Source organism: Colletotrichum gloeosporioides (genome assembly GCF_011800055.1).
Source record: "Colletotrichum gloeosporioides strain Lc1 chromosome Unknown consensus_79, whole genome shotgun sequence".
Taxonomy (NCBI): Eukaryota; Fungi; Ascomycota; class Sordariomycetes; order Glomerellales; family Glomerellaceae; genus Colletotrichum; species Colletotrichum gloeosporioides.
In genome coordinates this window covers 311,707-333,954 of record NW_025544724.1, presented here as the reverse complement: position 1 = coordinate 333,954, position 22,248 = coordinate 311,707, and the positions used below count along the sequence as shown (strand labels likewise).

The 22,248-nt window shown below is 53.2% G+C and overlaps 5 protein-coding genes and 1 pseudogene across 6 annotated transcripts; 3 read left to right on the top strand and 3 right to left on the bottom strand.

Moving 5' to 3' along the window:
• Window positions 1-1,485: 1,485 nt before the first annotated feature.
• Window positions 1,486-2,036, top strand: GCG54_00015525 (uncharacterized protein; the record flags this gene model as incomplete). The annotated part of the gene is made up of 2 exons (XM_045415307.1): window positions 1,486-1,536; window positions 1,599-2,036. 2 exons carry the CDS (start codon window positions 1,486-1,488, stop codon window positions 2,034-2,036), a joined length of 489 nt encoding a protein of 162 aa, XP_045259305.1.
• Window positions 2,037-2,762: 726 nt separating this feature from the next.
• Window positions 2,763-3,594, bottom strand: GCG54_00015524 (uncharacterized protein; the record flags this gene model as incomplete). The annotated part of the gene is made up of 2 exons (XM_045415306.1): window positions 2,763-3,327; window positions 3,401-3,594. 2 exons carry the CDS (start codon window positions 3,592-3,594, stop codon window positions 2,763-2,765), a joined length of 759 nt encoding a protein of 252 aa, XP_045259304.1.
• A 1,129-nt stretch (window positions 3,595-4,723) lies between these two features.
• GCG54_00015523 (uncharacterized protein) lies at window positions 4,724-5,571 on the top strand (the record flags this gene model as incomplete). Its single annotated transcript, XM_045415305.1, has 2 exons — window positions 4,724-5,116; window positions 5,176-5,571. The coding sequence occupies 2 exons, from the start codon at window positions 4,724-4,726 to the stop codon at window positions 5,569-5,571; spliced, it is 789 nt and encodes a 262-aa protein (XP_045259303.1).
• A 209-nt stretch (window positions 5,572-5,780) lies between these two features.
• On the bottom strand, window positions 5,781-10,118 carry GCG54_00015522 (uncharacterized protein; the record flags this gene model as incomplete). The annotated part of the gene is made up of 1 exon (XM_045415304.1): window positions 5,781-10,118. The coding sequence occupies one exon, from the start codon at window positions 10,116-10,118 to the stop codon at window positions 5,781-5,783; it is 4,338 nt and encodes a 1,445-aa protein (XP_045259302.1).
• A 3,271-nt stretch (window positions 10,119-13,389) lies between these two features.
• GCG54_00015521 (uncharacterized protein) lies at window positions 13,390-16,333 on the top strand (the record flags this gene model as incomplete). Its single annotated transcript, XM_045415303.1, has 6 exons — window positions 13,390-13,578; window positions 13,828-14,285; window positions 14,407-14,791; window positions 14,852-15,186; window positions 15,274-15,606; window positions 15,697-16,333. The coding sequence occupies 6 exons, from the start codon at window positions 13,390-13,392 to the stop codon at window positions 16,331-16,333; spliced, it is 2,337 nt and encodes a 778-aa protein (XP_045259301.1).
• A 2,617-nt stretch (window positions 16,334-18,950) lies between these two features.
• Window positions 18,951-21,771, bottom strand: GCG54_00015520 (annotated as a pseudogene). The gene is made up of 3 exons: window positions 21,610-21,771; window positions 20,332-21,554; window positions 18,951-20,282 (listed from the first exon to the last, which is right to left on the bottom strand). Coding segments are annotated over exons 1-3 (2,717 nt in total).
• Between the last annotated feature and the right edge of the window lie 477 nt (window positions 21,772-22,248).

Sequence of the window (22,248 nt, the reverse complement as noted above, 5' to 3'; positions counted from 1 at the left end):
CCTACGTTCGACGGAGAATTACATCCAAGTTGACGGGTGAGTTAAGAAATTCTCTCTGGGGAAGCCGAGCCACATTTCCTGTCTGAAGAGCACGTAAGCCTGGAGCCGGCTCCGGGCCGTCACATCCGTCGGCGGCGGCCGGAGTGGAGCCGGAGATGGGGGCGGATTCCAATCTATCGCAGCATGCCGCCACTAGTTCCGTCATATCCGGGGCCGACGCTAGATTTAAAGTTAACAATTGCCTTCTGGTCAATTCTCACCAGCCGATATTGGCGAACCCCTATTCCGCGCAAAACACAGCCTCACGATGGTGAGGCAGAAGAAAGAAAGAAAAGGCTTGTCATTATGGCGAGCTTGGCGCACACGCACACTCTGTGGGTTGATGCGCTGCTCAGCCCAAGGAATATCCATTAACAAACTGTAGTTGTGCTGGTGCGGGCCTCGTTCGTCACAGCATGTCGAGTCGGGCTTTGCTGTTTCATTCCGCTCATATGACAAATTTGCCCCAGTTCGCTGGCCTGAATGGTCGGTGCGCCCGCGGCCTCTCGGTCTCGAAGCGAAGGCCGATGTTTGGATGATGAGAGAGAGCGTTCGGTCGGGTTGAACGGCTCAAGACACGGGCGCACCTGAACACACACACTCGCACACTCATTCATCCGCTTCCACACACAAAAGGGGCATGCTTTCGGATTGCAGCTCGTAGGTATGGCCTTGCGAATGATCCGAAAAGAAAGCCCGAGAGTGCAAAAATAGGAGACGGAGGGCCTGAGGGAGCCCGCGAAAGCGCTTTGATGTCACCCAGCGAAACAGTCTGCACACGAATCTAGCCCCAACGCGGACACCCAAACTTACGAGCCCAGGTCTCGACAACGTCCGACGGGTGCCCACGTTGCCAACGGCAAGTGGAATTTCTCTGGAAAATCCCCCTTCCAGCAGCTCTGCAGGGTAGAGTTCCAAGACCCCTGTGCCGTCTCAGCCTGCCAGTTGATTCGCCATAGTTTTGGATATACGGCATAATCCTTGCCTCTCGTCCGCGAAGCTGGGCCTTTCTGTCTGACATTTCGCCCCAATGCACCCAGATCCGCGACAGGGGTCCCGTGTTGAGACTCCAACCCCCTTCTCCACACAGGTGATACTGGTGCCCAGATGCACGCGGGCATTGGTTCGTGCTCGACTTCGGATGCAACTGATGCTCGTGGAATTAAGATGGCATGCGAATCACTATATAGTTCAGATCAATGAACCCGTTCCCAACCGCGTTTGGACCCCTCCACCTCTACCGGCTTCTGCTTCATTCTTTGCTTTGTCCCAAGGTTTCACCCCTGGTAACCAGCAGTTCGGTGTCGACATCTACATTCACTTCTGCAATTTGAATCTTTCGAATTTCTCGATTCCATTTCTCTGCAAAAACGACACTCTTTTGCACGCGCCAACTTTGAGAATTCGGTTCATCCAACAAACACATCTTACGTTGAGAGAAACAACATGCGATTTTCCATCGTGGTCCTTGCCTTGTCGGGCAGTGCATCGGCCCTGGTATGCTCATTAGTCTTCAGTGACAATTACAGAATCATTTATTGACGAGTCTTTCCAAACAGCCTGCTCTCAGTGGCCTGGCGGCTCATCAGCCCACCGAACTTGTCGACCGAAGCACTGGCGCCGAACCCGCCTCAGTGGCAGACGATTTGAGCCGTCGTGGCCTCAAGGCGGAGGTCGTGTCCGCCGACGATACAAACGCGAAGAAGAGGGACTTGGAGGTTGTGACGAGGCAAACGAAGACAGGAAGTGCGGCGGCAAGCAAGACCAGCACCGGGCCGCACGCGGAGGCGATTGGTGACAACAAGGTCAACCCGACGACGGGTTTGACGGATTCGGAGGCCGCAGAGATCGTGACCGGACTCGATCTCAAAGACAAGAAAGCTCCCGGGTCTCTCAACGCCAAGGGCCAGCGGAATCCGCTGCCGGGTCTGAGCGCGGACGAGACCGATGCTATCGTGAAGCAGGGGCAGGCAGCTCTCAAGGAAGCTGGCGCATGATAGGCAAGGTTCCCGTGCGAAAACAATAAAGACAAAATGCCATTGCTGGAGGCATCACAAATATCTTCTCAGCACAAACTCGTGACGTAGATTAGTTAAGGACATTGCTGCTTCTGTGATGTTATAAGCGGTCTTAACGACTACGACTAACCCTTGAGAGCTAAGGATTTAGAACCGATCAGGAAGGCATAGCGACACGAGCTGTAACAAGCGATAAGTGTTCAAGAAAACTTGTTGTCCAAAGGATGGAATTACAAGCGCTGTGGATTCTATTACGCTCGACTTGGTCTTGCTCTGCTGGTCCATCTCAATTCGTTGCCGAGAAACAGCTTGTATCGCTGCGATGACAGGTCGAATGTTTACCGAGAGTCTACGGCTTTCGCACGAGTCACTCGTTGCCCGCGCAGAAGAATGGGGCGCTGATGTCACCTTAAAGAGAGTCATTCAGCTGCTTAGAACTCTGTTGATTAAGTTTTCGTCGGTGATGCCGGCCCCACTCACTACCATCGGTGCGGAAGTCTCCCGGGATAGAAGCCGCGGTAAGTGGGCCCAGGCCGAGCCGAATTCGGTTGCCGACAGGAGGGCCAAGATGCCCGGGGCACGTCGAGTTCCAGATAAAGAGCACATCAAACTCAGCGAGATCGAATGAACCCTGGGCCATTGCGGGAGCTCGGTTGTTGACTCCGACTTGACATCGAATTGACGGATCTAAAGACTGCCGAATCCTCAATTGAAAGGGCCTTGTTTCGTCCAGATATTCATTCCCAATTTCTGTCCGCGAACAATGGGCAGGCCTGCATACAAAACCCGATCATCGCCCTCGCCATCGCTGAGCAAATTTGTCCAAAACACGGCATTGCCCTCCACTGGTCGAAACGTGACGCCCGCATCCCACGGCTCATCGCAGTCGACGTATCTACACCAGCCTTTCCCCGGCGGCGACTGAAGCCGAGGGAAATTCGTTCCTCCGCCAGCAATATCGCTGCTGACGCCCACGTACGTAAAGAAACTGCTCACGCGGTTGCCGCCCTTTACCACGGAGCCGTGCTCGCCCGAGTCGACTTGGAACCAGTCCGTGTGAAAGTGATACTGCTCCCCAAGACCATACTTGACCAACTGAATCGGCTCTAGATGAGTAGCTGGCGTATGGAGACCTTGGAACTGTCGTGCCCTCTCTAGAATGCATTGTGTAACAGCATCAGGCACAACGGTTGTTGATTGTGAGGTCCGGTGGGATGAAACCACATCCCCTCCATTTGAGGCGACGTTAGAGCGAGCGAATGTCCCGTTTCTAATCGTCATCAGCAACACTCTTGTGCGGTGCACATTTTTCTGTTTCCATCTGTGATAGCCAAAGTCCTTACGTGATTTTTTTGAGATGCTCTCGCTCAAAAGGTGTTACAAAATTGGTGATGTAGATGACTAAAGGAGCGTGAGAAAACAGGTTGACCTCGTATCCTGAATGATCGCAAACGTAGTCCCTGAGATCGTCGTTTTCGCTGCGTCGGCAAACTGTAATTGCAGCAGCATACAGTGTGCCGAACCAGGCCAACCGCATCCTAATGTACACTTGACGGTTGGGGTCTCAGACCAGCGATGAGACTCCCAAAGAAGGCCTGAATGCGAGAAGACCGTTAGGAAATGGCAACGTTCAAGAACGCTGTTGTTGTTGATGGACGTTGATGATGTTGGAGAATCCCGCAAAATTTTGTCAGAGTGCTGGTGCCCAAGACAGCTCTCGGAGATGTTCTCCGCATTGTCCCTGAATGATCACGGAGCTGATCATGTCAGTCAGAAAATTTCTACATCGAGTATCAATTAGGTGTCCTGCATGTTACATCGCGTTACCATTCAATTTAGCCGCATGATTTCGACCACATGCTGCTGCTACCTTTGAGGTCACATGCCGTTAAATTCTGGGGCCACAATCGCCCGTGGCGCTGGCATTTACAAGAACGTCTTCGGCCAAGACGCTTCGGCACACCCTTCGCGATCCCCGAATTGAAGGTAAACCTGGCCACGCCCCTTCTTCTCAGTCCGCTCTTATCATTGCACGCCTCCCTTCCTGGTTTGATGCATCTTCGCTGTTTTTAAAACTGAGATGCGAAGAGGAAGCTGAGGCGTTCCATTATGATGCTTCACGTAGCCCTCTTTATTCTGGGCAGTCTCCTGCTTGCAGAAGTGCAGGCATGGAGACACGCAAGTAGGTCGGAGCTTGATGAGGCTCTCAGGATACGTGAGCATACTTTGGTAGCCTGTGAGTCTTGGGCAGCCTGTTTACGCTTACTCGACAAAATGATACATCTGCTGATGGATAGTACTGTAATACCGTAGTCGTCGATGTAAGTGGTGCTCTGATGTCTAAGTGGTATTAAGCTGATAGCTTTCTCTTGTTTCAGCCGGACAGGTAATGCCAACTTGGATCTCTATCCGTGCAAGGCTAATGATTAACTCAAACGTCATAGTTGGAGCAGCCAGCTGCTTGATACGGAATGGGAAATTATAACCTACTCCGATAAATCGGCCATGAGCATAAATTGCGCCGTCAACTGGAGCGTATGTGAAGAACACGACGTACGGTCTTATCCCGCCATCAGACTTTACCGCTCCCCAAAGACATTTGAATATTACAGAGGCCCGAGGCAAGCTAAAGAGTGGGTCAAAACTTTTCAAAAGATGGCTTATTGATGGCTTACCCTCGTACCAGTATCTCCGCCTTTGTCAGTCGCAGTCTACGCTCCGTCATCTCCAGCCTGGGTATGGAAAACGTCACTGACTTTGCTTACACCGACTCTGTGGTTTTCATCCTTCGCCTTACAGATCGAGACGCAGGAAAGGGTCTCTACAAAAGATTTCATGACCTGGCCTCCGACAACGCACATAGATACTCGTTCGGTGTCATTTCACGGGACCCCGAAGATGGCCCCTCATCACTCGACTGTTTCAACAACTTGGATGATGTCACACTGTCGACAACAGACTTTTTCAGCCACATCTTTTCGTTGGATGACTTTCTTGCGTCCTGCGCTACTCGATTGGTTACGGAGATGACACACCGGAACAAAGCAGAACTCATAGAGGTGGGCCATCTCCCGTCGTGTATCATGAAAGGAATGCGATTTTGATCGTGTGCCTACAGAGCGAGGTCAACGTACTCTATTTCTTCGATTTCAATCTAGATCGTCGCGAGCAATTCGCTCTTCACATCAAGGAGACCGCCAGAAAATACGCTCAGCGTCTCAGATTCGTTACGGTCGACCCGCCAGCATTTCCTGCTGTGCCATCACGAATGGGGTTGGAGTGGAAGTTTCCCGCCATCGCACTCCAGAACAAGGATACTGGGCTCACGTACCACTCGGAACAGAGCGAGTCCATTACACCTGGGTTTGTGGAGAACTTTCTTCGATCTGTAGCCAGCGGGAAGATCCAGCCAGCGACTCAAAAGTCCGTGAACGATGAACCAACGGGCGATGTAGAAACTATTCCGGCAGAGAAAGGAGATTACCGTCAGAGAGTCATGCACGACGAGCTTTAACTCTGTACATTGCAACAAGGCAGGTATCTATGAAGAATTCAGAAATGCAGCATAGGCACGGCGAAGGTGTTTGATACGCGAGTACTAGGGTACTTCGATTAGATTGTACTCCAATGAATCTTCCCTACTCCAAAGTCTAAACTAATATGGATCTGTTATTCGAGGATCTACAAAATTGCCAAGGCCGTCGTCATTCGCAATGATGTGAGCTAGAAAATACCGAGCCCCGCGACAGGTTTCGACTGCACCCACTTCTGCCGTAGTGCTGACTTCCACTCGTCTAGCTTCTGCACCTGCCCACTCACGAAAATCTCTCCGGCCTGAAGGTCCTTCGGCAATGGCGGCACAATCAGCCATTCGTGGCTCGGCTTGCATGGAGACGTGTGTCCAGGTGTGAAGTTCTGGCTTTTGACAATAGCCAGGCATGGTAAGCAGAACTTGGAGTCGATGCAGTACCAGCACACAGCGAACTTGTCGGAAGGCGCAAACAGTTTGAGGCAATGATCGCAAGAGAAATCGCTGCTCTCGGTGAAAATCTTTGTTAGTGTGATCTGTTTCGTGTGTCTCCGCGGAGACAGGCCACCAATTTTGGGCGAACTTGAGCGTCGTTCGCCAATCAAGTGGCCAGCTAGAGCTGTTGCTGCCGGAGGTGTCCTCGCAGACTGCCAAAGTGCCCGCGCATTTGTCGTATCACCTGCCGCGATCAGCGTCCGCTGCAGGTTGGCGATACTGATCTCGTCGTTCTGCGGCTCGTCGTCCTCCAACAGATCCAAGCTTTCAGACACTAACTTCGACAGCAGTCTACGAGACTCTGTTTCTTGTTTGTGGAGGCGATAAAGAAGAACCAGGTAGATTGAAGCTTCGTTGAAGTCAAAACCAGCCATGTGGAGTGGCACATTTCTATTTTGATACTTGCGCTGCTGTTCCATGAGTTCTTCGAGTTTGGCGATCCAGGGGTTGACTGCATCAGATCGCAGCATCTCATCGGCTTCGAGGGCTTTCAACGAGTATGCCCTCGCGAGTTGTTTGAAAGATGCAATATACTCGATACGCACAGCCAAGCTGCCTCTGGCTTTGTAGTCGTGAAAGCAAATGCTCTCCTGAATGCCAATGGCATTATCATACTGCTGTGCCGCCATGTAAACATTGCCCAGAGAATTTCGTAGATAGAACGCCTTGCGAGAGTCTTGCGCGTCGTGTGCAGACTGGATGGCATAAGCGTAGCGCTCTGCAAGAACCTCCGTTTTGCCTGTCCGAGCGGCGGCCTGAGGAAACCAATCCCTTATCGACGGGTCCGGAATTTGGCTCAGAAGAAACAAGACAAATCGTGAATTTCCCCTTTCCGTGTATCGACCGTCCAGCTCGTCAAAAAGGCCAATCATCTCCGTGACGCGGTTGTTCTCAGCGAGAACCCTCATGTAGGCAGCCTCTGGCTCAAATTCAGGAGTGTCGTAAGCGTTTCGCATGGCTTTTCGGCAATACGCAATGGCGCTCTCCACACGACCCATGCGGTTGTAGCACTTTGCAATCTGAGCTTGGTTCTTGTAGAGCCTCCATTTGCTGTTCTTGATTTCCTGGTCAGTCTTGTAGTAGCCCTTGGCCATGTGGTCCTGTTCCACAACTTCGCACATGAGATGAAGCTTGAGTGCCTTCTCAAAATTGCCGCTCATTGCGTGGCAAAGTCCCATGCGACCACAGCTCTCTACGATATTGCTGTCAATGTTGAGTGCGTTTTCGAAGTACTCCAGTGCCTTTTTATGTTCTCCGAGATTGAGAAGCGTACTGCCGATTCTTCGATACCAATGCCCAGTCTTGGGGTGGTTGGCCCATTCGGTGGCTCTTTGGATTCTTTCTTCGACCTTGACATCCTGCCAGTGCAGCTTGGAGTAAGACCATGGTTTACCCTCCTCGAGGAGAGGCAAGGACTGCACCACACCGAAACAGAATAGGGTTGGCATGTACATCCCGAAGCCTTCGACAACCCAGGCTTTGGCGAAAATTCGACCCATGGGCTCCAGCAGCCGCGCAGGACTTGACGACGCGGCAGTTGCCCATGCTCTCTGTTCGACGCTGAGCCCGCTGAGGACATCAGGGTCTTTCAGCCACTTGGAGACCACCTCAATGTTCTTGTCTGTCCAAATATCCAGCGCCTCCTCAAAGAGGTTGGTCCACGTCAGGAGCACAGTGGGATCCGTAAGCATGGTGTAAAGGCGCTGTCCGATGTCTGCCTTCTCAGCCACTGAGATATCGGAACGTTTGACGTCTTCGAGATGCTCTGGCCAGTACCACGCAGCGTATCGTTGCAGAGAGAGACCTTCGTGGCCTAGCGTAAAATATGTCGGATCAGTGAAGATACGCAGGCAAGTTTTCAGGACGTGAAGTCTGGCATTGGCCAGCTCAAAGCCGATGGAGGGAGACTTGGCGTCTGTTCTCAGATCCGTCGATGTGTCATCCCTGAAGAACTCCTTGACGGACATGTGGAAGAATGTTACGTATGTAGTGCTTTTGTTTGAGAAGTACTCAATGTCCCTGTCAACGTCCAAGAAATCCGGGCTTGTCCTTGGGCTCGTTTTCTTCGCAGTGTCTACGTCAATAAGAGAAAGTCGGCGATGAAGTTCATGTCGGTCGGCAAGATCCGCAGTCGATAAACCATCTTCGCGCTCGAGCGTGAAGAAGCATGAGAACTGTCCTCTCAAAGACTCTTCGAGGCGAAATGGTGCATCGCCCATTTTGAGAGTAAGGACGGCCTCGATTTGTTCCAGTGTGAGACCCATCTCAGCCACCGAAACCCAGCGTAAAATCTCGTTCAGATCGTCCGCCTCCTCTTGGGTGATGCTTGCGCTGAATCCCAAGACAGCCTTCTTGAGCATACCGTTGATTTCTTTCGGGTAGGACTGCAAACTCTCAATGATCCTTCTGGGATGCCGTATCCGGCTGAGCTCTGCTAACATGAACTTGGCCAAGATGAACAAGCCGTCGACCTGTTTGACCATTGCCTCGATAACGTTCTCTTTGAAATCTTCGGTGGACCCTCGGAGAATCCGCGCAGAGTTCACGCCTTCGACAATGTAAGATACAATATCTGAGCTGTTTCTGTCGGGTGTAACGTGTATCGTTCGGAGTTGCTGACCCCCGGTAGAGTCGTTGCCTACGTAGTCGTTGATGTCGTCCGAGAGGCTTGGTCGTCCAATCAATGCGACTTGGACCCGTGTACCTTCCGCGGATTGCTGATTAAGGTCATCCAATAGGGACAAAAACTCGGTAACTTCGCGAGGTTCGGCCTCGTCCAGGCCGTCTATGAGTACGTAAATATGTCTTTTCCACCTGTCGGGCACGCATGGTTCGACAAGCAGTTTCCTGAATGCACTCGAAACGGTCTTGATCTCATCGCTGGTAGCTACTTCGCGAATGAGCTGCTTGCCGTAAAAAACGTCCTGTTCACTGATTTGGTACGCCATGTCCCTCAAGGCCTGTGTCATGGAGCGAGACTCTGGGTTGTTCTGTTTAAAAAAGAAGTACCCCATCATGCTGGTGGTCTCTTGGTTATTGAGAAGCTCTTGGCCCCACGAAACAAGACGAGACGTCAAATACGACTTCCCAGTCCCCGGGTTTCCTGCAACCCAGAGGAAGCGAATATCACCTGCCAGCCAAGCCTTCAAAGAGGGATCCTCCAAGATCCAGTCGCAGGTACCTGGGGTCCTTGTCCTGTTAAGGGCCGAGAGAGAGTCTTCGGGGTATACTGAGGGCTGCAGGATGCCCTTGAGTTTATCTCTGTTGGAGGAGAGCGCCTGCTCCCTCGTCTGGGGCACGCGTGTTTCAGCACGAAGGGTCTGGACGTTAACATCGACCCTTGACATCATTTCAAGCAGGCGGTCTTGGTTGGACAGCGACCGCTTTACGCCGGCGCTGGTCTCTGCAATAACGAGTCGCTCCTCACCCTCGGTGAGTGCTGCCAGCTTTTTCATAGCCTCAGGCACCTTGCTCTCCTTCCCAAACAGTCTCTTGAAATAGGACTTGAGACGGCCATTCCGCACCTCGTGCGCCGCGATGACGAATATTTCAAAAATGGTGACGAGGATCTTGACGACTTTATCGTGAAGCTCGTTGGACATTTTTTGCGACACGTAGAACTTGAGTCGAATGGTGAAGTCCTGCATCTGGTCGAACAGGTCGATGATGGAGTCGTAGCATGCCGAGACGTCCTTGGCGGCGTTCACGAGGTACATGACGGCAGCGAAGATGGTCTGGCCAGGTGGGAAAATGTCTTCGGATGCGCCAGCCAGGGCTTCGCCGACGACTTCGAGGGGCTTGCATGCGGCGGACAAACATTGGAACAAGGTCTGGCGCTTCTCGCGGAAGCTCGTAAACTGTTCATTCTGGCGGTTGACAACGTTGAGAAGGTCTTCAGTGGTCCTCATGGGCGGGGTCATGTAGTCCTTGAGATCAAGACCGGTGGAATCGGCATATTGTTTTTGGGCATCAGCGAGGATCCTCGCAAACTGTCGGTGGATGCTGTCGGAGCGCAGCAGCTGCGCCTTCTCATCCATGATGGCGTCCGTGGTCCCCGCGCAAGAATGGCGGGGTTGGATTGTGGGGGTGTGGGATCGTCAGAATGAGCAAAAGTCGACAAACGAAGTGGTGAGCAAAGTGTATGGTATGTAGCCTGCGCAAGGCCGGGATGAGTCGTTGAATGTTATACACCAGACGGGTAAGCTTGGTGGCGGGAGGAGCGCGGGAAGGGCCGCAGCAGCACGGCCGATGAGACCAAACCAAGTTACGCCAGGCAGAGCAGGGCAGGGCAGGCTGTGAGATGGGCGCGACGCGTTGGTGGTGGAACGATCCAGCTTGAGGCAGCTTCAGCAACCAAAGTGTTTGAGGGCCGCCAAGACCAAAGAAAGCAAGTCAGGCGAGGCAAGGCGGTGACTGCGGCGCCCGAAAAGTGGTAGTACGGCGTGACAGCCCTGCCGTCAGCTTGTCGACGCGACGGATGCAAAGTCAGCAACGTGGGATTCGACATGGGCCTGAAGCGAAACGAGACGTGACAGGCGGGGTGGCCACTTGCCACGTCGTAGCATCGCGACTGGTCGGTTTGGTTTGGTTGGTGGACGTTGGAGAGTCATGATGGACTGTGGATGGCTTCTTCGCTTGGGGGACGGGGTTGAAAGAGGAGCAACGAGGGGCAACGAGGGGCAGGCACCAGGCAACCGCCATTTGCACGCAATTTTGGCGGTCAGTCAGGATTGATTCAATTCATAGGACCTCTCAGTAGACATGCAGCGTGGCTGTGGACGGCAAGGCACCTGGGCAATTCATTAGTGTCCAGCCTGTCTGTTGTAGGCACCCGCACATGCTTCGCCACGTACTAAAAATTGCCCAGAAAGACCAAGATGCAGCCAGAAATGAGAATCAACCCCCGAGATGATGATGATGTTGTAGAACGGCGGGGTGAAGGAATGCTGACATAACCAGCCCTTGAGAGCTCCACTTGCCTTATGTAAGGTAATTAGAGGACCGTACGTCCCTGACCGAGCACTCGGGTGCTGACATAAGGTGACAGCCTTCACTGCCACAACGCAAGTTCCTACATGTAGTGCAGAGCACAGATACAGACCGTGGAGTAAGATACGTACCTCGAGTACGGATAGGATGGCCCGTCCACTCACATCCGGCCCCCGAGATCTCGATTGCTTCAACAGGCATGCCATCGTCCCAAAAAGATGGCCAGACAAGCCTGATTTTCTATACCATCAGTCCCATGACAAGACGCAGAACCCTGATTTTATCACCCTCAGCATGATACAACCTATTCACCGACACCACCAGGACTCCGAATCGAGCGAATCACAACCCTCGCTTGCGAACCCCTCAGCTGTCATTATGACCTCACTCCCAGTTCCTCAAGTAAGGAAAGGTAGGTTCCCCTATAACTAAAAAGCATCAGGATAAACTTCTCGCGCTTGTCAATTCACCATTTAAACATCGAAGACCTCTGGATTCCGCTTACCTGCCCCAGAAGTCCCTTTCCGTCACCGTTCCCATCTTTGATGCATGCACATGTGCACACATCGGCGACATTACGACTTTTTCTCAGCTCCGCTACCCAAGGTCACCTAAAGATACACATAGCCTGCATGCTCAAGCCTTTCGGACAAGGCAAACGGGCGGGTGGAGGGAAAAAAGAGGAAAAGGAAAGAACAAAACCCTCATAGCGCGAGTCGCTGCCCCCTGGAGCCCCGTGGCAAGCTTCCTTATGTACTTGCCCATCGCTCACCAACAGGTGCATGCTCGTTTTGGTAAGTGGCTGCACATCGAGTGGTTCACCCCGTAGTCGTGACTTGTCTAACTTGATGTACAGTCTAGTCTTGTAACAGGGCTCTGGCAAGCCGTCGCTTTTCCACCGACCGCTCTAAAGCTTGCCCAGACACTTGAAACCCCCAAGCAATCCACTTTGGACTGTTCCCACCGCGATGCCACTGACATCCAAGACCGTTGGTCGACTCGAGCTGTCAGGTGGAATACTCCCCTGGATTCGGAAAGCTTGGACGTGGGATGACCACCTGCACCCCCCGCTACAGTGACGACGGGAAGCGACCTCCTCGATTAGCCTGCCCATGTCCGATTGCTCGGGACCCCATGGAACAATGGCTGAACATGGCCTCTATTCCCAGCCTTGATCTCACCACGCTTCTCTGATGGCCCTCGTTTGACTACAGACGTTTTGCTGCTAATTTTGACGTAATTCAATCGTTGAGAAGCCAAAACGGTAAGGATCTATCTGTTTCTATGGCGAGGTCAGATTTCAGTGGATTGCCATCCCATGTTCTCTCTTCCGTTCTCAGACACTCATGAGCACACACAACCACACAGCTGATATCTGCTAGGATCTTGCGTGGCTAAGTCACGCTCTGGTATCCGGGGCCTCGAATTTCTGTGGGTTCTCGATGCCGAATGCAATGGGCACCACCTTAGATCGCGTCTGGTCCTCTGGGACAGGCCAATCAGCCGGCCGTCTCTTGGCTTCTCGCATTTTCAATGAGGGCCTGGACCATCGGAAAAACTGTAAGAAAAAAAATTCGGATCACGTATCGTCTACTTCAACAAGTCGGTATGTTCTGCTTTGGTAAGGTGTTGAAATGGGAAGCTTCTGCAATTGCCAAATCAGCTTTCCAAGGATTGCGTCCATTTCAGAGAACAAACCGCAAACTTGAAGCCAGCAAAGGAACTCAATAGGCGTTACGGTGAGAGAATATCCGACCCTGCATTCATGAAATTAAGAGGTGAAGAAACGAGGCGGAAGAAAATAGTCAACATGACGGTCCAGCGCTAATCCTGAACAGTGAAGCGGAGCGATACGGCATGCAAGTCATCTCAACGCTTGATGAGAATGTACTGGGCGAAAAGAGAAACACAGTGTGGGTGTTTTCCGAGTAACCCGTCAGGCCGCCACCCAAATGAGAAATTGTTACGCAGGTACTTGTAATCCCATGCCCACCCCGGCCACCAATGCACCAACACAATGACTACCCCCTCCACCTGCGTGTTCCGTGCTTGGGCATACAGTACCTTGGTGTGTGTGTGCCTCTCTCAGCAGATACCAAACGTTGATGGCCTTTCTCTGTTTCCCTGAGCGCGACCCGATTCTTCCATCTTCTCTTTTAGCATAAAGACTTTGTATCAGCAACGGTTGCGGCTTATTATGAGGTTATTCATTCACCGTCATCGCCCGTTCCCTGACTTCCCCGATCGCTGCTCCGCCGCCAACCCCTCTGCGACTTCAGCCCATCCTCAAGAGGCATCCTCGCCGCAACTCAGCAGCCCATGCAACCGGAACGCAAATACAGGAGCATTCTGCCAGGTCCTCCAGCCAACAACCCGAGATCTCTTGCCGATGACAATGGAGATGCTACTTCCTCAACAAGCGGAGGTGCCGGCGGGCAAGAGGGCTCCAAGAGGAAGCGCCGAGCGACGAGCAAGGCATGCAACGGCTGTAGAGAGAAGAAGATAGGGGTACGTGGCTCAGTCCTAACCGTCATTTACGATTTCTTGCTCGCCGGTCAGAATTCGAACAGTTGTCAACTTCTCACTGGCTTGAAGACGTTCAATATACTGCGGTCTTGCGTGAGCGATTTGTCCATGTGTTTCGTTCGACGGGGGCTACCGTACCCTTGATCAATCGTCCTCGTGGTGGATAGTCTACCTGCGTGCACGCCTGTTGACTAGCCATGGTTTCTTCGGCTGCTGATGACTTCCTTCTAGTGCAACGGCCTACAGCCTTGCAGCCATTGCCAGCGTCGCGGTCTTGCTTGCGAGTACGCCACCATATCGAAGACTATTCTCAACTCCATCCCATCGGGGATGAAGCTGTTGGATGAGACAACGGCGAAAACTCACAGGTACGCTGCGGAGTTGCTCAGCATTCTTCGCTCTCTTCCGGATGACCAAGTACGAGATGTCCTTCAGCAGTTGCGGGCCGGAAGAGACGCATCAAACATCGTCACCACTCTACGAGGTCAACTGCATTCGGCGTATGATCTCCCCTTCCATGGTCTTCTTCACGGCGTTCTGCCTCCCGATCAGAATTCCTTGGAGTTTGAATTGATGGTGCGCCATGCCATCGCCTACTCACCTTGGGCCCCAACAGAACTCCCGCACCTGTATTTTGAGGTTCCAGCGAGGCCCAGCCAGAGCATTTCGATTGATTCTCCATCGGCAGCGTAGGTTTGCCCCTTTGAACCAACAGGTCAATAGCGTTCTGTGGTGACTCCATCGCAGAGGCGCCGTTTCTCGCCATTGGCGGACCGTCTCCCTTGTTGCTGAAAGCTAACCGCAGTTCAGAGTTTCGCCTATGTCAACCGACACCCCTTCCCCCATGCCACCCACAGATTCGGAATCCTCCTTGTCCAGCAGCAGGGTCAGGCATCAAGAAGCACGAGACAGCAGCTCTTCCAATCTGAGCCTCAGCGTACCAGGCAGTCGTGAAACGGGATTGGCGGAGCCCTACGCGATTTGCGACGAAAGACTGCACAAAGTTGACATCGCGGCGTGGACGAATGTTCCCATACCCTCGGGAGCAGCACGAAAAGCCATCTCTCTGTATCTCGTGACAGATCACACCGTCACAGCGCTATTCGACGTGGACTTGTTTTTCGACAGTCTGATCTCTGGCAACAACCGTTTTTGCTCCAGGCTTCTCTTCAGTTCTCTTCTCAGCTGGGCTTGTGTAAGAGTTTTACTCTTGTCTGTAGGATTGGAGCGACGGACGTAATTGACACGGCGACAGCAACTGTACACCGCATTCGAGATGGAGGCAGCCGGATGGAGTCATGCATTCTACGACGAGGCAATCCAACTTCTAGAGCAGGAACGCTCTTTGGGACTTTTGACGCCGGTCACGGTTGCGGCGTTGCTCTATCTCAGCATGTCCTCCATGTGCCACGCGAAAAGTGGAACGGACTCCACGAAACATCTCGAAAGCGCGATTGAACTCGGTAAAAGTATTGGGCTTTTTGGCATCGCCGAGAACGAGACGGCGGAAAAGTGGCTAGGCGGTGCTGTCGACGTATTGTGGGAGAAAGCCATGGCGCAAACTGCTTGGGGTAGTTTTGTCCACATCACGTACGTTTTGCAGTGTCCCCTCAGCTTCCATGCGATACAGCATTCCGCTTCGGCTTGTAGCTGGTCAGAAACGCTGACAGTACACAGGATACAATGCGCGCAAGAAAAGACGTGCAAAATCGAGTTTCCGCCGAGAGCACCGATCCCGGGAGACAACGGCGAAGAAAAGTGGATGAACGTGTTGGAGCAGCTGAAATCACCAACTTACACGGGGCGGACGTTCCCGTTCTTGTGCAAGCTGGTTTTGATAGCCCATGACATGATGTGGATGAACTACGCCGCCAACCCCATGGCCAAGACGCCGTATGCGATGGTGAAGGCTATGGAATCAGTTTACAGTCGTTTCTTAGCATGGGCGGACGATCTACCCCTGGAACTAGTACGCAGCGGCGAGAGCGGACATCATGTACTCATCCTGCAGTAAGTGCCCAACTTGCTCGAAAGTATCACGGAGGACGTGGCCAAGAAACGAGATCGGGGACGCGAGCAAGCTAACTGGGTTGACCGCAGCACCTACTTTCACGCCTTCGTTCTGGACTTGTTTCGGCCTCTGATTCAACACGGGGAAGGGATGCGCATCAAACTCGAGGCTTTCACCTCCAAGCAGGCCTCGCCTGAAGTTGTTTGTTCCGCTTCGGCAACCCAGCTAAAAAGAATCGCGACGACCTACCTTCAAACCTGTGCGTCCGCCTCGCACAGCTTCCTTTGGCATACGGCGCTGTTGTATGTTGCCAACGCAGCCATTCGCGAACCGACGCAGGCTCTTGACATCTCCGAGCGACGATCTGACTTCCGCACGTGCATTCTTGGCTATCAAAAGCTGCAAAGATGTTTCAGACTCTCGCAAGTGATAGTTCGTGGGCTACTATCAATGGTTCTGCGGGAGGGTTTGATCACGTCCGCGGAGGCGCGAGCGATTATCAGGGATTCGGAGGAAAAAGGAAAGCATCATCCGGAGGCAGAGATGGTGGCACCATTCGTTCTTGACCTCGACCTTTGCATGATGGATCGAACGGCGGCGTTGGTCGACAGGTTGGCAGCGGAGTTTGAGGAGATTGCGATACTCAACGAATTCACGATGGTGACGGCGGCGAGGGAAGAGCCGGAGATGTCAGGTGAGACGCTTGTTTCCGACGTGGAGGGCTGATGTGCAAGGATCGATGAGACCCACGGCGACGATTTGACGCCAACACTGGGAGGAGGACCTGGGAATCTGTCTTCTTTAGCCGCGGCTTTCTACACGTTTAGCCGGCGGACGTTGACGATGTTAGGACAAAATTTGCGGACGGTACCCATGATCTTCTGTGGTAAGACAACAAAGGTGCTGTGACGCGGAAAAGAAAAAGGGTTGGGCTCAGGGCCCAGGGCTGGTGTAGGAGCAGGCATTGAATTTGTCAGATGCTACTAGCAGCAGGAGCAACGATCAATCGTTGACCGGCAAATAGAACATCAATAACCGATTTTGGAGTTTCCTGTCCCCTTGGACGCATGCTGCCGGGTATGACAATGACAGACGTCAAGGACGCCGAAGAATCTTCGATGATCTCCTTTTGGACAGACACGCCTGCAGGTTGCTGCGACTACTCTCTGTATGATCCTGGTGCTCGATCGGGTTTCGGTTTTTTTTTTTTCGGTTTTTTTTTTTCGTTTTTTTTTTCGTTTTTTTTTTTCGTCTCGTTCGTCCACGGCTTAGAAAGGTCGGTTGGATTTTCGTCTTCGGTTGAACATGTGTCCTATGCGTCAAAACTGTGTCAAAAGGGGATCGTTGCATCACCCGACACATGAGGCCAGCGTCCGGTCTAGGCCCTGAGCTGAGGCGCCACGTTGTGGGTTCTATGTCGAAGAAAGAAATAGTAGCAGGCGGAAATCGAGATCCCATCTGCCACTACAAGGACGGGCACGTCATGGCCCGCAACTTATGCGGTCATGTTCTAGGCATCGACGAGGATCGAAGTGCAGCGCGGCACAGCTACTTGAGAGGTCGCGTGTGTCTGGCGAGCAACAGGCCCCTGCAGCGCAGTGGGAAAACAGGATGCTGGGGGGCGCAAGAAGAGAGTTTGGCAGTTGGCACACATCTAGGCGAAGCAGACGGATTTGGGCCACCTTTTGTTCACTGCCATGATAAGGGGGGAGGCATGGCACCTCGGGACTACCGGCCCATCCTGCACAGTGACTTGATGACACATGCAAGCCCCCGAAGCACAAGATGGGCGGCGTGATGGGACATCGAGAACACAGCCTGGGCAGAATAATGAACCCCTCCATTTGCTAAAACAAACATGTCCATGATACGATAGTGCCATTGGACCAGTATTTCCCAGTTGATCTCCACCCGCATCTTGAAGTGGCCTGAACACCATTACGAGCGGTGGGAGCAGTGTGTTAGCAATGACTTCATGTTGACAAGTACACATCTATCAACCCTGAGGTGTTTCTCAGCTGCTGGGCCCCGTCTCCGGGTGTGCCCTGGGCCCTTGAACCAATTCTATGGCGCCAGGGGATACAGTGAGGCATGAAATAGGTTGACACGGTGTCTGTGAAGGCCTTAATGGAGATACCGATGCCCGACGAGGAACGCAGAAGGCCGAAAAGACGACATACATAAAACCCAATGAAAAGAAGCGCAAGGGGGCGGAGATTTCTTATTTTATTTTTTTCACCTCGAAAACCACCGCTGATTGGCGGGGTCCTCTCCGATCAGCCTCAATTGGCTGGAAGGGCGTCCGGCCTTCCACAACGTGTCATTGGCGGGCATGGATGGCGATGTGGCTTGTGGGCTGTCCCTCCTCAGCCGTTGTTCCTGGTCTTCGGGCTGGCCTCCGGAGAGGCAAGGCGTGTCATTGGCCGCTCATCAAGGGCCACGGCCGAGAAGAGCTTGCTTATCACCTGTCGTTTGACGGCAAAGTAGCCAGTGGAAGCTGAGCATGATATTCTTACTGTCTGCTTATGTGGTTTCATCTCTGCGTCCTCAAAGCTTCTTCCACGTGCGGTTTGGGTTGATCCCCCCAACATAGCCGGAGTCGACTCCGTTTCGTCCCAATCGACCGCTGCCCGCCCGTTTTAGCCTTCAGCTTTGGTTTTCAGGGTCCTAGCAGACAGCCGCCATGGAACCACCCCAGAGAGACTTTCGCCTAGACTTTCCTCTCGGTGGGGACCAGACCCTGAAGCTTCATGCCCCTGTGTTCCCTTGGGTCGCCGTTATGACTTCATTCGAGCAGCCGATGCTTTCTTGCAAGCCTCAAAAGGCAGACGCGGCCCCTCAACCAGCTTCCAGCGTTGTCCGGGCGCGAGAAACGCTTCATTTTCACTCATTACACTTTGACAGACGCCACCACCCAGAACGCATTCCCGCCGGCCATCCACTATAATATCTGTGAATCGGTTTTTGATCCCTTCATCGGCACTCAAGATCTTTCTTCAGCTTCCCTTCAAGCAGCCCTAAGTCTGTTAAAAAGACCCTGTGTCGCCATACCTCGAGCCCGCAGCGGAAATACCAATGCCTCAGCCTGCTTTCCTCACAATCAGAGGCATGCATAAGTCACAAAGTTCACAGCCCAGCCATTCCACCCTGGCCTTTTTTGGACAACCGGCCAAGGGTTGAAATGTGCTGCCACCTAGTGTGCTACCCCTGAGGGGTTGCACCGGAGCAGCTCCGGCGGCTCGGATTGGACAGTTGGTTCGGGAATCTCGATGTGCGCGTGCCATACTCGATGAGCTACCACTTTACTGATGACTGTCAAATCCCAGCTACAGGTATTCTAAAGTCACGACGCGCCGGTGCGCTTCGACCGAAAGAATCCGCTCAACGCCCCCATCAGTTGCGGTAGTCCTTTTTCGTGGCTGCCATTGTCCATCCCCCCACGAATCCATCCTGGGAGTTTCCCCCGGATCCTGTCGCTTCCATATCTTCTGTCGACGAGGACAATCGCTGCGTAGTCGCCCTGATGTCTGATAGCTCGCCCAATGCTTTGGTTAACCGCTCGCATACAGGCATTCTCGTAAAAGTCCCTCGCCGTCTGCTTTGCTGTTGCGACTGCGTCGTTTCTCGACATTCTCGTGGCCACCGACGGGTCGGTTAGCCGCTGGATAGTCGTCGTCTCGATGTACTCCGTCTTGGCCTTCCATTCGGGGGAATTGAGGTTTGGATACGGTAGCCCGACAATGACGACGCAGCGGCCGAGGCGGTCGGAAAAGTTGATGCCCTCGCTCATCTTGCCGCCGACTACGCTTAGAAGGATCGCACCGCGAGGCTTGGGTGCTGCACCTGCGCTAGGTTCGCCGTCACCTAGGATGGCCTTACTGTAGGCCTCCAGAACCTCGTCGCTTGAGCCGCCGCGAGCCTCCTTGAACGCCTCCTTCCTCTCTCTCATGCGGTCCCAGATTGACTTGGACTCGCCGGGATTCTTGGTCTCCCATACCGCGACAACTTCGTCGAGGTAGCCGTAGCTTGGGAAGAACACGACGACACCGTCGGGAACTACGTTGCAGATGTTGAGAATCGCCAGGCCCAGCTGGCTCACCATCGCCTTATCGCTTCGGCGCTGGAAGCTGAACTCAAACGTGGAGCTGATGTCCCTGTTGGCGCCGAGTTTCGTGCCTGCGAGCGTCCACACGCAGAGGTTCGACGGCGGTATGACGTGGCCGCAGCTGAGCGTCGTGAGTTTCGAGTCCGACAAGTAGGGGAAGAGGTGGTCCTTGTAGTCTTCAAAGGGGGACATGGTACCACCGGCCAGAATGACTGCCCTGGCACTCGTGGCGATGGACGAGAATGCATGGGTGGGCGAGAGTAGCAGATAAGAAAGTTGAATGTCTGGCGAGTTAGATGACGTCTTTTCGTAGAATATGCGGCCCTCCGAGCTGAGGTTCGTGAGAGAAATCAGGAACGATGACAAGATGTGCAGAACCGGGGTCGACGATCTCGGTGGTGCCTTGCCAGCATTGGCCTGGGCGATCTCCTCCTCAACGTGAGCGACATAGCTCTCAATTTTGTAGGCGAGCTTGGACTCCTGGATGTACTGGATGAGCTTAAAGAGATTGATTTGGTCCACGCCCTTGCATCGAAGGAGCACCTTAGAGTCAACTATGCCATGAGGTGTCTGCGAGCTGGTCAGTGATGTCCAAGCCTGAAGAATGACGAAGGTATACCTTGAGCGTCAAGGCCCCACTCATCCACTCGGTGAGGCCTTCGATGACTCGGCCAACCTGGCCGACCATGACACGGTTTTCTCCCTTCAATTTCTTGCCGAATCTTTTGACGTACACGCCCAGCATCTGCCGCGCCCGTCTCAGCTCCGTTAGTTTGATTTCCGACGCATATACGTTGGCTACTGCATCCATGATGTTGTGCGCCTCATCGACAATCACTACATTGCCCTCCAACTTGATGCCCAGGGCGTCTCGGGCGTTCTTTTGCAGAAGGAGCGGATACGGCAAGGTAATGATCTCAGCCCCTGCGATAGCCGCCCTTGAGGCATAATACGGACATACTTCGAGCTTTTTGCCAATATGATAGAGGTCTTCTATGTCGGGAAGGGTGGCGTGGGCTGTGTCTCGAAACTGGTGAGTCTGCTTGATATTGTCTTCGTTCAGCGTATAAGGACATTTATCCTTGGCCTTGGGCTTCTGCAGTTCTGAGCATCGGTCATTGATGGCAGATATCGTGCCCAACTTCGCCACGGATGGGTTGATGCACAGTTTCTGACGGGAGGAAAGGGGTAGATGCTTGACTGGCTCCTTGTCCGGCCGGGCATCTTCACTATCGTTGGGCTTGACCGATGGTGGCATAGATGATGGAAAGGCGGGGCGTCGAAGTTCATGGATGAATTGCGTGAGTTGAGAATGCGTTCTTGACGTGTAGTATATCTGACCAACATGTTACCGACTAGCCCACCAGCGGCAGGGGGCTTGCGCACCTTGACTCCGTCTTCGACCTTGTCCTCCTCTTGCTCCGCCTTCAGGTTGCCCAGCCCGAATCTAGAAAGGATGTCCTTGGTCTCTTTGCTCAGTCCAGACATGGCATCGCCGTCATGTGCGGCGCCAGACTCATCGGCCTCATCCAGCAGCCATTCATCGTCTGCGTCGGCATCGTTGCGAGTCTTCGACTTCGAAGGGCCTTCGTCAAATCGACGTCGCTTGGCGCTGCGAATTTCGAGGACTTTTTCTTTCAGGCGGATCTGTTCCAATTTCTTCTCTCGTTCTTCCCAGTTGCGAGCCAACTCTTCCCTCTTGCGCCGGAGCATTTGCTGCACAATCCAATCGGGCTCATCTCTAAAGTCGTCTATGTTGACCTTGAGAGAGGCTTCATGCTCCTCAATACGCTGGTTGCGCAGCCATGTCAGAGATGCACAGATGAGCGAAAGAGATTTACCCTGGACTGCGTGTCAGTGACGACCAGGGACTTGAATGACAGGCATCATGACTGACAGTTCCTGTGGGACTTTCCAGGATGCCAACCTGCCCATTTCCAGCCTGCAGCACGCCGTAAGCTGTTTTCATGAAGTCATTCTGCACATCGTACGGCGTGTAGGGATGGTTGAAGTCAATGCCTTCAGGAACAGGCAGGCCGCTGCCTGGAGCAGCCGTCATGGCGAAGTTGAAGTAGTACGCGACAGAAGACGAGCATGGAATCAGGACATCAAGCTAGTAGGGGGAGCTCCACAAGGGTGAAGAGAATGACGACGGCGCAGTCGGGAAATAAAAGTCTGACTGATGAAACAACAATCAGATATTGAAGCGAAAGGGGGCGTTCGAGCTGGGTTGGGAATTGCTTCAACGAGATTGGATAGCGGAAGCAGATGGCAGTCGGACGCGCAAAACAAAGACCCACTGGCTGACCGGGCGCTCGCATGTGGTTTCGGTGAAGAGCCCCCGGGCTTTGCCTAGTTTCGGTCAGCTTGGGTCAGTCGAGGTGAGAGACTGGGGCTGGTGGCTTGCACGAGCCACCCGTAGTTGGCGGGACCACCCAGCCCTCGCCGGCTTAGGTAACCAGGACACACCATCAGAAAGGCCGGGGGAAAAAAGGGCATGAGCACAGACCACAAGAAAGACTGGATTGGTCGTCCC